The sequence below is a fragment of the Eurypyga helias genome, unplaced genomic scaffold (genome assembly GCF_000690775.1).
Source record: "Eurypyga helias isolate BGI_N326 unplaced genomic scaffold, ASM69077v1 Scaffold48684, whole genome shotgun sequence".
Classification (NCBI taxonomy): Eukaryota; Metazoa; Chordata; class Aves; order Eurypygiformes; family Eurypygidae; genus Eurypyga; species Eurypyga helias.
This window is the reverse complement of record NW_010249090.1, coordinates 1-17813: the sequence shown is the minus strand read 5'-3', so window position 1 is coordinate 17813 and position 17813 is coordinate 1. Positions and strand designations below refer to the sequence as shown.

Genomic DNA, 17813 nt, shown 5'->3' with positions numbered 1-17813 from the left:
CCCGCGCCCGGGCGGGCGGACACCAAGTGGGAACCCCTCAGGAAAAAACGTACCCCCAGCCATGGCTTTCTTGCCAAGAACTTAGACCGCTGCGTAGGTGACAAAAGTCGCTGTACAGCCCCCTTCTGAGACAAGGAAGAGTCTTTCCAACTTTAAGCAGAACCATGTAACCATTTAAGTTGAGAAACGCTGAAAATATTCGGGGGAAAAAATAATCCTTGAAAGTCAGGTACCGTATCCGTGGATGGCAAAGGTGAGACCGATACCTTTTTCACAGTCCCGAGGGGACTCTTCCTCAGACCCTGCGAACACAAGAGGCAGATCACCAGCCAGGAGCTCAGCTGACAGCACCCCTCGGCCCACTTTCGTCTGAGGAACAACTTCCTTGTGAGGGGCTGCGGCAAGTTCCCGTGCAGGAGACTGTGGCCCAACAACGACAACACGTACAACAGCACGAGACCTGGGGTACACCTCAGTTACTGCCAGCTCTCTCCTACCCTGGCTGGTGTGGGCAGTTGGTTCAGGCTCAGCTGGCTCCGATGCCTCCCCCGATGGGCCCTTGCTCATCCTTACCTTTTCCCAGGGTATGGACTTGCTCTGCAGATGGAGGGAGCCTTTGGAAACCCTACAGGGAGGTGACTCAGCTATTCTGGGGACTCAGGTTTCATGCTTCATTTTTCTTTGTAGTTAGCATCCAGTTTTCTTCTCCCCTGCCATCACATGCAAATTGATTCTACCCTCCCTTTCCGTAATCACTGTGTCTCTTCCTCCTATGGACACAGGAACTTGGCAGCAGTTCTTGGAGACAAGAACAGTAGTTGCTAACCTAGGAAGGATAATGCCAACAATGAGGCATTATTTCCAAGAAACTACAACAATCACAGCATCAGGAAGGCTGCACAGGGCATAGACACTTCAGCTATCCAAACTCTGTTCTTAGCTTCAGTAAGAAATCTCTCCATAGGAAGTAAAGGGAGTAGTGTTAAGTTGCATTTTATTACACAGAGGTGGATTTGATACATATTATATCTTTATTTTCCATTCTTCTTGTTCAGACATGTAGAGTGTACAGGTTTCCCATTTTTTAGTCACAGAAGAAAAACACATTGCACAAAGCAGTTGCATTCAACAATACAGTAAGGTGTGGATCATTATTCACTTGAAGACTAGAAATGTGCCCAGAAATTTTTCAGTCATTCAGTATGCTAAAATATAGATAATAAAAAGAGTTAGTTACTGTTGAATGGTAAAATACATTAAAAAAAATTCAGGTGAATCTAGAATGAAAACTCATTACTTCCTTCAGTATGGCACCACTCTATTGTTTCATTATAAATTTGTAAAAGGCACCACACATTAAAACTGTAAAGCAAGGAGAAAACAAAACCAAGCAACTTTCCATTATTTTCTTTCTGTACAAATACATACATATCTTAAGGCAGGTGTTTTTATGTGCAAAATACAAGTATACAGGTAAAACCAATGTTGGTATCACATATTCTCATACTTCTTCTTTTAGCAGAAACACTGGTGTCCAAATGCAGAATACATTGGAAACACTTTTCTCTAACAGAGCTCAAAATAGAAGGCAGGCTGGAAATATGGCCCTGATAACAATAGTTTTTAAATCTGAAAAGCTTTTATGTAGACCCCTTAAAACAATTACAAACAGTCATTCTCTTTTTCTTGTTGTCTCTTCTTTTAGAAAGGTCCATATCAACTTGTTCACTATGTCAGGTTGATCCTGCTGGAGCCAATGACTGGCTTCAGACAGAATAGTTAATCTGAAATGATTTTTAACATAAATCCGTGTGATTTCTGCCATCTCAACTTCCATAAACGCATCTCTTTCTCCCCATAACAGCAGGGTTGGCATGATGATTTCATGGTGCTGCAGAGGTAGACAGCTTTAAAAATAAAACACACTTTGTTAGGTCTTTTTTATAAAAATCACCACAGATTTCAGGCAACTCAGCTTTTGAAACCAACAGTGAATCTCACTGCAAGCTTTCCAGGTTCCAAGGTATCTTCTACAATACCAAGAAAACAATCCTGTGACTCAACGCCCTTGAATTGTTTTTAAGGACGGTGAAATTGTTATACTTCTACAGTAACATGTCTGTAATCAGCAGCTGATTGCAACAGAGGTCTTATTTTTGGAATTTGAATGATGCTTATGCATGGTGCAGAGTTCAGGAGCCCCAGAACACTGCCAGAATTTTGTGGGTCAGTGGCTTTCCCTTGACTGATGAATGCTATGGCAAATTTCTGAACCTGCATTATTTACTGCAAGTGGGTTTTAGTGAATTTAATGAAATATGATGCTTTGAGTCACATTTAGACGATGGTGTTCAAGGCATCTAGCTACTTGAGTAGCCAAACTGCTTTACCAAAAACTGGTTGTCTAGGAAATGGCAGGCTGCTGTTTTTGGACACTATGGAAGATACCAGCTAGAGTGTTTCAGACTTACTCAAAATTAAGTATCATGTATTACAGCTAAAACTAAAAATATTTGTAGAGAAAGTTATTCTATAGAACAGTGATGTCTGAAATGCTGAACTGAAGCCAGTTACATTCACTCATTTACGAAATTCATGCTAACATTCAAAGTGCGTAAGAGTTCCCTTTACAAAGAGCTACGGTATGTTTTTGAAGGCCTCGGACTTACTTACTATGTATGTATGCAGTGAAAAAACCCTGTTCCTTCAAGATCTGCCTTTCATGGAGTCATAATCTCTTTAAAACTGCAACATTACAACCCAGAGCACTGGCAGACTAGAAAGCGTTTAAAGATAAATACACGGTAAGATATTTTATTGATACTTTGCAGAGAAACCCTTAGAAAGTAAAATGTTAATAAACATTATACCACCACAATGACCTATTTAAGCTTTCGGTAAAAACTTACTGTTTTTTCCTAAAACAATTATTTTAGATGGAATATTTTATAAATATTTCCTCACATTAAAAGCAGACATTAGGAAAGATACAGGTAGCTAGACATGAAAGACTATTTCAACATAAACCATATTAACCCACCAGAATTTATTCCAGCTCATATATTTTAGAGATGCTGACAAATTTGTGCTTGAATTGCTTTATCTTAGCCACATATTATAACAGACTAGCTGTGTCAATTCAAAACAGATTCCATATGATCAGATACAAATCTTAAGTATACTAATGCTCAAACATGATTATTTTAAACCAGTAATGTATAAAGAAGATTTTCTGAACAAGGTTTTATGACAAGCAAGTGCTAGGTTGAAACTCAGGACTTAGTTAAGAGACCATGCTCTGGAAAAAGGGAAAGACAAAGAAGATGACATGCATTACTTTAAGATAAAACCAAAAAATGGAGACTTGGAAGACATTCCTCCTCACTACTTACACATAATGTCAACAAATATTAATTAAAGGTCACTTTAAATAATAATTTAATTTCATTTTGATTGATGAATTAGGAAAATTCTTAAAATGGCTTTTGTAACACTGGATTTAAAATCTCATTTTTCAGACAAACTGACCTAACCCATTGAACCATAGCTTATTCATAGTATCAGTTTTAAAAATTGATAATCTGATCATCTGATTCAGTGCATTTAAACATTTAAAATCCATTATCCTGGATCTCTTCACTATTTATCTGTGGGTTTTCTTCACTACTGTAGGGTTTACAATTATCCTTTTGTGGCTAAGTGCCATACAAGATTTGTAGCCTCAGTTAGGAAAACTCTACTGGGCTTTTTATGCACACTGCAGAGATAAACAACTTGTCACTACTCACTGCCTACGACCTACACTCTATTTTTTTCCAGTCTAGAATATGGCACATTATATCACGCCTGATGTTTCTAGAAATCTCCTTTAACAAGGATTAACACGCAGATTTCACATTTAGAAAGGGAAGTTTATTTCGTGAAACTTATTTTTTGAAAAACAGACTCAAACCTTCCTATAGCACTGTTAGCTGACCTGCAGTTTTTCTGTCAACAAATACTGAAGTACTTCTTAATTGCTTAAGAGAAATAATCCCATTTTCCAAAAAAAATGGTGTATCAGAAGAAATTAAAGCTTCAACTGCTTACTTATCTCTTAACCAAGCGTGATACAAAAAGTTTTATGATTTTTATTCCAGAAGTGTTTGTACCTGAAATTTAGCAAAGGGAATGACTGCTGTGCTATTTGTACAAGGACATGTTGGTGATGGATGGAAGTAGGTTATTTCAATCATCTCTTTGGAAAACTTTTCAGAAAAATTAAGCTCTGAAGAATGAAACTCCAGGTGGATAGTAATGAGTTGGAAACCTTTAACATGCAGGTCACCAGTGCCACTTTACTGGGCACTGTAACACAAGTCATCAGTATCTAAGTGCGGCTCAATGGCCTATATGAGAGAAATTGAAAATTTCAATGCAGTTTTAATATTTAATAATTCACATCCTATAATCCCTGGCTGTCTTCAAGGCCAGGCTGGATGAGGCTTTGAGCAACCTGGTCTAGTGGAAGGTGTCCCTGCCCATGACAGGGGTTGGAACTATGATGATCTTTAAGGTCCCTTCCAACCCAAACCATTCTACGATTATGATTCTATTCAATAATATGTGACCATAACAACCGGTGGCAAGAACTGAATGAGCTGAAGATCAATCTTTTCCTTCCAGGCCAAAGCCTGCTGTCTTTTGGCTGATAGCACCTAAAATACTATTCTCTGAATTCAGTACAGGTATACTTTCATTATAAACAGTGCACACACACAGAGAGGAATTAATAGCTGTGAAGATGCTTTCTGATTAATAACTGATACTAGGCTTTCTTGAGCTTGAAAAGGCCCGAAACAACAGTTCAAACATACACAACTCTTACCTTCCTCTCATGTGAATCCCAGAGCAATTCAGCTATCACAGACATTTCACTGTTACTGTCAGAGAAGCATCTGGTTAATGTGCGCACTCACTGAGCAAGGTGCTGAGGCAAATGTAATGAACAAGGCTCAGGGCCGCTCATGCCTCTCCAGCTCCTCATTAGCCCTACCCCGGGGCTCCTGCTGTGCAGCCACGCAGCTCCCCAGCGCCCTCAGACATCCCTGCTGATGGCATCGCCACTCTGCACCGCTTTAAATAAGCCTACTGTTACCATCACAGCCATCTCATTTATTCCCCATTGGTGTCTGTGCTTGGTGTTATCTTGTTTAGAAGAAAATATACCACCCCTCTACATTTTTGTCCCAGTTTTGTCTCTTAGCCCGTACAAGACAGCAGCTAGCTCGGCTCTCCATCTTCCTCCCAGCATTTTCTTGCTGACTGCTCCCCTGACAGTGACAGTATGTAAGGTACAGAAAGAGCAGTAAAAGTGGTGTTAAATTTGGATGAGGGAAAATGAAAAGTTAATCCACTTAAAAAAATCGACTGTCTGAGTTTATGGAAGGAAGAGAATTGTAATTTTTAAAGAATATTGGGAAGCTGGTCTTGTGTTAGAGAAGCACGCAGGAGATTTAGCACTGTTGAAGAGGCAATAAAGAGTTCAATCCCACTCTTCTTGGTATAGTCCTTCAAGTTAGGGCTACAAGTCACACATAGAGTTTATGCTGAGTTAAAGACCTTCTGGCCCTGTCAAATTTCTGGTAGCTAAAAAGTGGGCGGCAGTCTCTAAGGCCAAGCCAACTCCTTCCAGGAAAATTAAAATCGTTAGAAAACTGCTTGAGAACATAAAATAAATATTAAGCTTGCAAAAATATTTTCTATTATGATACTGTCATTCAGTTGTAGTCTATGCATACTCCCTGCTGTATGTGCTCACTGCTGCCAGCGAGTCTGATGGTACCAATGAAGTAACAGAAAGAAAAAATGAGTTAGGGTTAGTTTTGTCCTTAGTTACAAAAAAAACCCTATCCTACATTTTATAAAGAAACAGCCTAAACACAGTAAAACTGGAGTCAGACAGGGTTTTGTAAAGTTACAAGGAAAAGTCAGGGTAACTTACATGGATGCCATAATATACAGTAGTATTATCTAATAATAAGCTCTATTAAGAGTTTATTATTAGATAATATGAACTGTAATGCAAAGAAACAATCAGTTGATTTAATTTTGTATTATTCAGAGATGGATTTTTGTGACAGCCATGGGTCCTGTGAATAAGGGTGTCTTTGCTTTATGAGATTCTGAAACAAAGATCTTCCTTATCTGCACTCTGGTTGTTTCAGTGTTTCGTGTGGCTATCTCATACAATTCACTGCACATCGCAGCGCTTGACACTGAATGTGTGTTACCTGCTGAGACTTTCCAAACAGATGGGCAGCTTTCCCTTGTGCTTCCGCGGCACTGCCGGCCTCCAGGGGACTCTGAACATCTTATTTCAGCACCTTACACTCACCTGAAAATATTTCTGTAATGGTTAATGGGTCCAGTTAATGCTCCAGGTTGTGAAAAGACATAGACATAAGCTTCAATATCCGCTGCTGTTAATCTGCAGCCTTTCCTTCCAATTCCAGTGGCTTGGCTGGTAAATAAATTTTTCAGAACCTACAAAAGGAAGATAAAAAGCCACCACGTAAGATAGCTGGAAAATGTGATTTCTCTCCTTCAACAGGACACATCTTTCTAAAACCTATTTACACATTTTTTGGAGTATAATGAATGGTTTAAATGCTTTTTGAGAGATCTATGTGTAAAGCACCCAGTTAACTTGCAGCTGGCATAAACTTAGTTCAGAAGAATCAAGTACAGGCAAATACCAGTATTTCCCTGTTATGCAAGTGCAGGCACATACTTTTCTTTGGGATGGACCCCAGCAGCTGCAAGGGTGGGAGGGGGAATGATTCAGGACCTCCTCAGCTTGCTGTGCCCTGGGTGCATGCAGCACTGGGAGCTCTGTACTGGGCTGTATGCATGTAGAAGGATGCATGCCTGCTTTCCCCTTTCTATACGCTTGTGCTTATTTTTTAAGGTTATACAAGGTCTTGGCCTTGTTGGTTTCTCAGGCAGAATTAATCACCTGGCTGAATGTGATGTCCAGACTCCCAGGCTGCCTGCCCTGCAGCAGGCTCTGAGGGGTAAGAGGTTGCCCCACTACGCACAGGAGCTTCAGATAAGTCCGCAGGATTTCCCCAGGCACCAAACGTGTCCCACTGGCACGGGCACAAGTAAAACCAGCTGACTGTCTAGGTGGAATAATGCACTGGAGTGCTGGAGGTTAAAAGTATGTACCCGAACGCCTCCCAGAAATGCAAAACCAAGAGCTAATCTCAGAGACTCTATGTACTTATATCTTACTTTATGTAAATATACAAAGCTTAAGAAGAAAAATCAGAAAGCTCTGTATTTTTTCCAGTAATTATAACTACATCAGAAGGGATCAACATAGGTGGCAATTCTTCCATTATTCACAGTTAAATACATAAACAAGAGCACTCATTTTGCTCACCTTGAAATCATTTACTGTAAACATGAATTCAGGAAACCATGGCATTTGGAAAAAGAAGTAGTAACCAGATTTAATCAATTGTGATGGATGTCGTAGAATGTATTCTGAAACAAAAATGCCCATAAATTAAAAATGAAAACTGATGACTCAAACAAAATTACTGTTAATATTACTATTTTTTAAACTTAAAAGAATGTTTTAAAAATACTACGTTAGAGCATGCTATGTGACAAAAGACGATTATTGTTTTAGGAGTAAATATATGATGTGGCCATTAAAACATACTTCTTTTATATGTATTAATAGAAACAGTCAGCAAACTGGAAGCCTGCCAAGGATTAGGTGAGGGCAGTGACACTGGAGAGTTCAATTGCATGATAGGTTTTCATTTAGAGATTTATTTGTGAAGCCAGTCCAAAGCATTTTTTTCAGCTGTGGGGTAAGAGGCACAAATACAAGCCTTTGAGTATTTCTCTTATCAAAAATGTGATGCGCAGAAATCTGTAGATGATAGCCCACTAATCCACTTTTATTCTACAGACAGCATCAATCCTGTTCATGAAAGTACAGAAAATTTCTAACAGTTGTCTTGGCAATTTCAAGAAGCATAATCAAGATTATACAGTATCACTTTTTAAAGACATTGGAGCATATGTAACAAATGATGTAGCCAAATTTGCCTTTTTTTTTTTTTTTTAAAATTTTGTGTCTCCATTGAGTTGCAAGAGCCAACACTGACATTCAAATATCTAACTTCCTCGAAGCAACCACAGAATGTATGCAGGTACTAGGAGTCTAGAACCTATCCTTTACAGACGCCTATTCAGGAAGGCAAAATTGCACTCCCAACATCGGAGATATGTCTGAAATATTAATTCTGACAGCGAATAAAAATTGGTTTTAAACCAAAGTAAATTGAAGTGTCAGCTATCTTCTAAGCTTTCATATCTTATACATTCTTCAATTACATCACCCATTCTATTTTTCCTCGACGGAACATCATCAACATTGCTCACTTTACTATTCTGCAGTTTAGAAACTATGTATTTTCATTTAATCCACAGCAGAATAAATTTGATCCAGGGAGAATTTATCAAGCTACAGTTTTGTACTTTAACAAATATGCAAACAAATTCTAAGAAATACTATAATAAAATATATGTCTTCTATACAGCCTGGTTCCTGCTCTTAGTGAAAATACTGCATAAAGCTCCAGCTTGCTGAGGTGGTGGTGAACACACGTCTCCTTGGGTAAGTGAGGCTTAACTACCTGGCAAAGTGTTTTTTTTAATATCAAAGAAAGGTGCCCAAGAATACTGTGAGAACATGTGTGAATGATTCTGATTCCACAGTGGTGTAAGGTCACATTTACCTTAAACTGAAATGAAAATTAAAGCTGCACTGAATACTCTTAAGTATTTCTGGGGAAATGGGGTGACTTTTCAAATAGAAATAGGGTAGGGACAGCAATTGAAGAAATTAAAATTAGTGAGATACTACTTTGGTTTTAATTACCGAGTATTGATCTAATCCCTATGAAATGTTTTGTAACTGAGTAGTAGACAAGCTCAAGGTCTGCCACACAACAAATTGTGCTAGTGCACCTAAATCCTTGTCAGCTCACTACTAGTACATGCCTGAACTTCTAGTAAGTAGCCTGGAAAGGGTGTCTTGCTCCAGGGAATATTGTACGAGATCATAAATTGTTGCTTGTCAACTAAATCAGGATTAAATTATAATGTCTGGTTTACATTTATAGAAAGGCTGTTTTATGTAGATTTAATAATGCAGTGAGACCTTAACCTAGGTGTAATGCAACATACACCCCTGTTCATGGAATTTTATCTTGCCAAAGTGATATAAACCAGATTCTTGTATATGAAAATTATGTTTGTGGACCTTTGAGAATTAAGAAAAGCATCTGCAAGTTTGGTTGCAAGCACTCCCTACAGTAAACTGTATCCAAAACCCAAATACTTGATACTTTGCTGCTTCATAAAATACACTACAGATTTCAAGAGGCATTGAGTACTGGCAACTTATCTACTGAATATCTAAAGGGGCAAGTAGTTGTTTCTTTAGCAACCTCAAACCAAACACAATCCTAATGAAAATGCAGATACCCTGGATTAACAAATATTATTGTAAAACTTACCTGTAAACACAGAAGGATGAGGGAAATTAACCACAATCAGCTTAGTCACCATTTCAGGGTAACATATAGCCACCAACCAAGCGATCATTCCTCCCCAGTCATGGCCAATCAACACACACTTGTTGTATCCTACCACATAAACACAGATTCATGCTTTTATTTCAGTAGGATCTGTATCCATTAAAATCCATTATTAGACAAAATAGGTGGTCCAGCACATTTATTAATGTAACTACTTAATACTGCACTGCTTCCATTAATCATGGCCAGAAAGAATAGTGCAGTATTATAGTTTAAAAAACTGACAAATAATGGAAATTATTTAATTGGACATCAATTACACTTTAACTATACTACCTCAGTGTCAAACTAAAGTCACTCAGTATCCAAATGGCCACCCTGTTCACAGTTTGGCCAGTGTAGGGTTAGATATACAATTCAGCTTGCAGTCATTATGAAGAATGTACATTTGTCATGTTTACAGAGTTTGGAGTTTGAAACTGCAGACAGAAGGGCCGAGCAATGTCCTGAGCCCCTCCGGAACAAAACTAGTCCTTAGGAATTTCCCTGAGCATGGGAGGTTGTCTAAGCACTGAGCAGCATCACTTTGCAAAAAGTGGGCATTACACTTGGTAGTCATACATATATATATAGCACATATATATACACACATGCATAAATACACGCATTTACTTACTTAGTAGGCCTATACCTTTTCTCCATATGCTGTCTTGATGGCAATTTTTAAAGTTCTTGGCATTCACATACTTATTCTTCCATTGATAAAAATGGTAATTTAACAACAAAAAAGGTGGGGAGAAAAATCATGACTATGTTTTTGAAAACCTAACCATTTCTCCTCTAACCACTGCTGGACCACAGTACTATGGTGTCAGATACCGTCACCCTCTTCACTGAGGGTTGTAATGCTGAGCACATACATGACAAATGAAATGTATAAAAGGCAAACTGTTTAGAATTCTCACATAAATTTGAACACAGTTGTCAAAGCACCTTATAACCCCTCTTGAATAGAATCTTTTGGAGCACTTTTGGTATAATCAAGCTCTCCAAAAGAATTTAACTTGACGTTAGAATAAACAAAGATAATAAGCCTCAGAAATACTTAAAAAAAAAAATCAAATCCCTATGAAATTAAATTATGATGAGAGCACTTGTCAAGGATAACCATGGCATTACCATGGAGATTAACACAATCAGCAAAGGTTGGAAAATGTAAACACAGTGTGGGGACTGCCTGCCCAATCTTCTGACAATATTCAAACATCACAAGCAAAGCAAATTCTAAATTTAAACCTTAGAACTGGAATCACTCTTTTACTATTTCTTCATCTGAAATGCAGTAAGTTGTTTCACCATCTGCAGAGTATCCAAGGAATTAAAATGATTCAGCGAATGACAGTCTAATCCCTTGTCTTGCTATTGGCGTGGAAGGGAAATACCCTTCACTAGGTGTTACAGGTTATTGCCAGAACAGCTATGCTTCACACGGAACTGGAGGGGCAAATTTTGCAGACACTTAGCTCTAGACCGTTACCCCGTGTGTTTGCCACAAGGAGCAATGTGTCCTTTGTTCTCCCTTCTGTTCTTCTCACTGTTGTATAAGCCAGTGATTCAGATCTTGAGCACTGACTACTGTGCAGGAGTAGTATTTTGGGAATTTTTTTTTAAACACAGCAGATGTACTGTCATCATCTTTATAAAGCCCACAATATTTATTCTATCTTGTTTGTGCAAGAAAAATATCATCTGGTTTAAATTCTTTGGTCTGCAAGTGCTATCAGACTCTAATTCAAAATATTATCCACTAAGTCCAAAGATTAGGAGTAAGGAAGACCCTCTTAGGGAAAAAGACCATAGATTTGTCGTGCTGGATTCACAGCACACAGGGAAGATTTTTTTTTAAAGTCATGATGGAAAATCATCTGTATGTGTGCTTATAGTGACATACACATCATAATTAGGAAACAAACCTTTTTCATTTATAATAATCCAGAACATGATTATTCTTAGAAATATATCTATACATATCTGTAATGTGTATATATTACAGAAAACGCAGTTTTTAAAAAAACAATGCTAGACCTTCCTGTTTTTTTCCTAGAAATTTAAGTAATTTATGAGCTGAGTAGTTTGTCTTCTACTAACGCACCTAGAGATTCCAGAATATCCTTTATGTCTGTTATCAGGCAATCTAACTTGTAATTTTCTTTGTGAGAAGGAGCATCTGTTTCTCCATAACCTCTCAAATCCAGGGCCACCACTCGATATTCACTTTTGAATTCCCGCAACTGATGGCGCCAAGAATACCTAACAAAGGGGAAAAAAAAGCTGGAGTTATAAGGTCAAGCAGTATGATACCAAAATGCACTCAATGCTTTTGCTTCCAAATAGTTGAGGGTAAATTAGCATGGCTTTATTTGCAATTTGACTCTTTTTTTTCTTTCTGTGGAACACTTTGTGGCTATTACAGTTTTGTGCTCCCTTCTTGAATTCTCCAGTAACGAAGTGCAGAGTCTGGGTGTTTCAACAGTCTGGCATGGCCCCTTTGCTGCAAAGGAAACAGGCATAAACCAGAGCATGCAGAGGATTATTCTGTTTTATCCTTGCAGCTGTAGTATCATCAAAAAAGGTCTGAAAAGCTTTCTCTGCTCCCTGGCTTGCTCACACACACATTTTGATGGAGCAGAGAAACATGCCTCAAGGCATGGTGGTGGGTTTTTTTAATTTTCAGGAAAGGAATGTCAGATAATTCATACGCTAAATAAACCAAAGAAAGAAATACATGAGTAAAATGAACTTGATGAAGTTCATATGATTTATATTATATACACTTTCATCTGTGTCTCTCTACTACCAGAACTGCACTGGGACAATCTCTTAACGTGTTGGTACTACACAAAGCATTTCACTGCCTGTGTTTCCATGGAAAAGAGCGATAGCATTACACACATTAAAAGACATACAAAATCAGAAACTCGGGCAAAGGCCTGGACTATTACTCATTCTGCAATAGTATGTAGTGGCTAGATATGTGTTATGAAGCAAAAATAACAGGAAAATGGTGGGTCTCATCCTGCAAGAACTACCTGCCCTTCAACTGTTACTGAAACCACACAATTTCAGAATAACCAGTACCAAGACAGACAGGGCCGTGCCGTATATGGTAATAAAAAGATATATAAACCCCATGATCCTTCTAGGCATATATAATAATGGCTGCATCCCCCTGTGCTAGAATCTAGCTTTTACTTCTGCTCGTTTCAACAATGTCAGATAAACGATATGTGACATTTGGATCATCAGCGATCATGAGTGATGCACAGAATTCTATCTTAATTCAGTCTCTATTGGTATAGGCCATTGGCGCTTCAACTTTAGCTTTGCCTCCAGCCTATTAGGGATTTTGAACATAAGCAATATTACAGCAACAGTCATTAATTACAGAATCTTGTATTCATATAAACAAACCAGAAGATTTTCATTTCAGTGCCATAAAATGCTAGGTAATGCAAATACAAGATTTTGCTGAGATGTCAAGGAATGAAATTTTTAAAGGCACTATACAATAACTTGGAAGCTGAATTTGCCATGGTAACTGTCGTAGCTATCCTATATACTTCAGTAAGAAGGAACAACAAGGCCCATAAATAAATAAACTATTTTTGTTTTCAGAAAATGTCTACCTGCTATCTTCACCTTCAGTTTTTACAACAGCCCATCAGCCACCAAATGCCTGACCTACCAAATGGGTAGGTTTTATTTTCAAAGAAATCCTTTTACCACATATCAAATATAACTATTGGACAGCTGCTTTGCAAGCAGAACTTGGAAATGTTAGTGAATGCTTTTATTTTCATAAGGTTGAATAATGGAAACTATTATGGGACTTTCTGATCACGTCTTTTCTGAAAGGCAGCTTATGCCAAATTTAACGGCTGACACAAAAGTCTTACAGGTACCCAGCTGTCTCAACACATTATGCCTAATTTCAAATATTTTATTATGGTCTTTACATAGTATTAGTAACATTAGTATTAATTTTCAAGTTCTTATACATCTAAAGCACTCAGTGGCTCTGGTGCATTCCATTCTTAAGTGATCTTTCATCTTCATACAGTCTCAATCCCTCACTAAGGTCAATATTATCTGGTTATAGTTGTCCTACTTATAACCTTGAGACATTTGAAGGCAAAGAATTAGTTACAATTAAGGACTGTAACAGTGAATCATGTCTGGTTTGGGGGTTTTTTTGCTAGCCAAGTGATATAGATTTGATACTGCATTAAATATCTCTAAAATTGTGATTATTTTATCTTGTGCTCTCAGAACAATTTCTATTCTTGCATAAGAAAATCTTCACTGATTGAATTAACAAAGCAACATCAACACTGGTAGACTGTTGGCACGTAGTTTAAAAAGTTATATCAACTATGCTACTGGTGGTCCCAGTGACCTATATAACAGATTCTCATTCATTCAGATAATACAATATATCAGCTGTCACTTAAAGCATGACTCTCCATTTTAAACTGTAAGAATGGCTTTCTCCTTCTTGAAAGTAATATACCAGACCTCAGATGTATATAAAATGCTCAATTTTCCATTACTATGCCCGCTGTAGGGGAAATCAGCTGTAGTCTCAGTTGTCTTACTGTGTTAGAATATGCATTATGCAAGGTATGAATAATGCTTGCATAGAATATGCAATCCCCCCCACCCAACTGTCTTTTTAATCAAAGTTTACAGTTTAAATACTTTTAGATAGCAATCTATTATTAGAAAAATCTACTTCTTTGAAAATTTATCTTCAAATAAGTGTGACTTTCTACCATCATCCTCAAGGCCATTAGTATCTATAGGAAATTGTGAAGGGAAAAGACCTGACCTCTGTTTTACCTGGGTCAGTTTATCATGGTACGACCTGAGTCCAGCTTGAAAGATTACAGTTCCAACGGTGGAGCCTAGCTCAATATCTGAGTTCAGAAAGGAAAATGCTTCACTAGTTAAACCTGGCAGTGACAGCCTGAGCCATTAGACACATGACTGCTTTTCACTGTTATAAACAAACATGTAGGACTGGGTTTGATTCGTCATTCATCTTATGATGAACTAATAATAGAACCATTTTCCCTGAGTAACATTCTGAAATTAGGCTGCACAATAGCCTATAGAACTCATCATTCTTCTTCCCATCCCCCAGTTAAAAATTAATGCATAGCATTTTTAATAAATGCAGCGATCCATAATGCACTTAACATGTAACGGATCCTCATTTGAACACCCCCTGCTATAATTCATAACTTTAGCCGTATTAGTACAAATGTTATCCAAACAGGGAGTTCATTAAAAAAGAACAGTTCCTCCCCAAAGTTTAAAGAAAAGTGTATCTACTTGGGAAAAATGGATTGAAAATGCAAAAAGGATGGTTGGTTCACGTCAGCCTGCAGGAATGTTTTGTGGATCACAGAATCACTAAGGTTGGAAAAGACCTATCAGATCATCCAGTCCAACCCCCAACCCAACACCACCACACTCACTAGACCATGTCCTCCAGCACCATGTCTACATGTTCCTTGAACACCTCCAGGGATGCTGCAGATAAAAAATATTTCAGGGGTTTGTTCCCTACTAAACTTCATGCTGTTAGTTAGTACTCCTTGACACAGAAAATGGATCACATTGGGAATGCTTAAACCAGATGATCACTCTCAGGAATCTTAAGCAGCCTCTTTTATACAAGAAAATCACGTAGGGAGTTTTACCAGAATTCTGGAAAGCCGTGAAGCAGCAGCATAAGTGGTTTACCCCTTTCTCCGGCAGCCACATAGTGGAATCTTAACCCTGAATCCTAAAATGAGAGAAAAAGAAATGCGTTTGTACTGCTGCAGAGAACTGCTGTTCTGGGATCTGAAAATGAATACGGTTTCAGACAATATTATGTGAATCAATGTATTGCGCCTGGGGGAAAAAAAAAATCAAATTGCCAGTTTTTGAAGCTGAAGTCTGCTGTGATTTTGACATCAGGTATCAGCTACACCTTGGCAAACGGAGTATCCCACCCCAGCTGCCACAGCTTCTTCCAGGGATGATCATCTTCAGTGCACGTCAGGCTCTGTTGACTGTGCACCAGTTCAGCCGTAAGCACACTAACCTTTTGGAAAGAGTACCACCAGAAAGCCACCTCTGTGACTAGGAAATGCAGGTTATTGTCAGAGCTAGCACCTTGCTTTAACACCAACCCCAGTCGTGTGCTTTACAGAAAGGCTTTAAGTCACAGTATACTTTAAAAGCACTTGCCATCCTTCAGTTAGTTCATAAGATCATGCAGCTATTTAAAACAATCATATTGCACTTTGGCATGATAAAGGACTGCAATGGATTCTTAACCAAAAGCAATCAAAATTAAGTAACTAGAAAGCAAGTGGGGTTTTCCTCATTTTTACTGTTCAAAGTTTTAGACTTGCTTCAGAAAAGAAAGCCTTAATGTTAAAATCTTCTTTCAGCCCTCTCTGTAGTCACTATTTCTGATGCCCCTTGTAGGAAAATGGGTCTTCGGAGAATTACCAGCAGGCGAGTTACTTATCGTTAGCTGCGCGGAGGCTGGGCATTGAAATGCCATTGAAATGAATGGATGTACACAAGCACACACCAACTCAAGGTCAAATCCAGCAGAATTTAAATAAGCCGAAATTGTGACCTAGAGGGTTTACTGAATTCTGGCACAGAAGTGGATACAGAAGTTGGGAAAGACTTAGCTCACAAAACACAACGTGCCATTTAGAATTCAGGTGAAGGAAACTGCAGGAAGAAAGGTTGTACAGCTCCTGTACAAATGTTACTGTCTCTGCTGTTTTAAAGAGGGAAGAAAACCCCTGTGCCTTTGCTGTACATTAAGAGCTTGTATCATGACAAGGATCACAAACGCACAGAAGAAGTTTTTCTTGCCAGAGATGCTTCAAATTCTCTGACCTACCTTGGCACTGCTAAATCACTAACCAGCTACAAAACCGTTAACTTATGTCTGGCTTCTTGAAAGGGCTCTGAAAAGTGAACGTCTAGGGTTTTTATACTCACTATGGATATAATAGGGACTTTTGGCTCAGTTCTGCCCAAAATTACACTGATATTTTTCCTCTGCCAATGAGGTTAAAGTCCCTAGAGGTAAAAGTATCTATGCATTTATAATCATCTCTTCCTAGTAAATCCTAGGGCCATTACATCATCTTCACCATTCTCCATATCCCTCTGCTTTTGATCCTTTCAGATTTAAAAAAGTAGAAGTTTCTCAGTTTCTTTTCAGTTTCTCTTCAATTTAGTGATGTACATAAGCTCTCCTTCATCCTGCTTCTTGCAGTCGGTGTCCTCTAGGGATTTACCCTCAATGTGTTTATTTTAAACTCTTTATTGCTTTTAAGGACATCCCCTTTACTCTCATAAATTCGATCACCACTTGTATAGCCGCAGTTCAAACGTCACATGTCCCAAACTAAGGCCATCCTCTACCTTTTCAATTGCTCCTTTCTGTCCCCTTTTTTCTGCACCCGAAAACAAACACAGGATGTTGCCATCTTTTCTGTAAGACACTTTTGTCTTTGTTTTCTTGAAATCTGTACAAATCCGTAGAACACACGCATTTGGAAAGTAACACATTGGCCTGCTGTTACCCAACAGCAAGCGGGTTTCGTATTTCCTGACATGAGTGACAGGCTGTTGCACTGACAGCCATTCCATTTCCCCCCAAGTGCTCTTTTATTGGTGTCACACCCCTCGCTTCCCCAGCAACCCATTCATTTACTGCTTGGCACTACAGAAAAAAACAGTGTGGCACCTGGCGTCTGCTTCCGAATGACAGAAAGAAAAACGCCAAGCAAAGCGCGAGAAACTGGAAAGCTCAATAGTTTATATTAATACTGCTTGGCAAAAAAGCGTCTGTGGAGATTCCTCAGAACTGAGATACCTGCACTCACTTTATTAAAAATAATACCTGACAACACTCGCGGTGCGTTCTGCTCACCTACGGCTACAAAAGCAACCAAGCCAACTTCACGCGGAGCACAGGTAGAGATCTGAGACGAGTGCGAAAACCGAGCGGCCGCGTTCCCTGTGCCACCTTAGAGACGGGACTTTCTTTCCGCTACGTTTTCCCGGCGACCCCGCGGCACGAAAGGGGCTCCCAGATGCGCCAGGCAGCCCACAGAGCAGCGGGCG

The 17813-nt window shown here is 38.7% G+C and overlaps 1 protein-coding gene across 1 annotated transcript; it reads right to left on the bottom strand.

The window, feature by feature from the left end:
- Window positions 1-978: 978 nt before the first annotated feature.
- On the bottom strand, window positions 979-17336 carry LOC104504722 (epoxide hydrolase 4-like). Its single transcript, XM_010151245.1, has 7 exons — window positions 17109-17336; window positions 15368-15453; window positions 11755-11912; window positions 9582-9710; window positions 7427-7530; window positions 6377-6525; window positions 979-1907 (listed from the first exon to the last, which is right to left on the bottom strand). The coding sequence occupies exons 1-7, from the start codon at window positions 17334-17336 to the stop codon at window positions 1673-1675; spliced, it is 1089 nt and encodes a 362-aa protein (XP_010149547.1). The 3' UTR covers window positions 979-1672.
- Between the last annotated feature and the right edge of the window lie 477 nt (window positions 17337-17813).

Excerpts from the sequence above, each read along its gene's own strand:
- LOC104504722 (XM_010151245.1), bottom strand. The coding sequence starts at position 17,336 with ATGGAATGGCTGTCAGTGCAACAGCCTGTCACTCATGTCAGGAAATAC. Across the intron at positions 11,913-15,367 it reads CACGGCTTTCCAGAATTCTG|GTATTCTTGGCGCCATCAGT; the intron begins GTAAAACTCCCT and ends CCCCTTTGTTAG. Across the intron at positions 9,711-11,754 it reads GGATATTCTGGAATCTCTAG|GATACAACAAGTGTGTGTTG; the intron begins GTGCGTTAGTAG and ends TTTATGTGGTAG.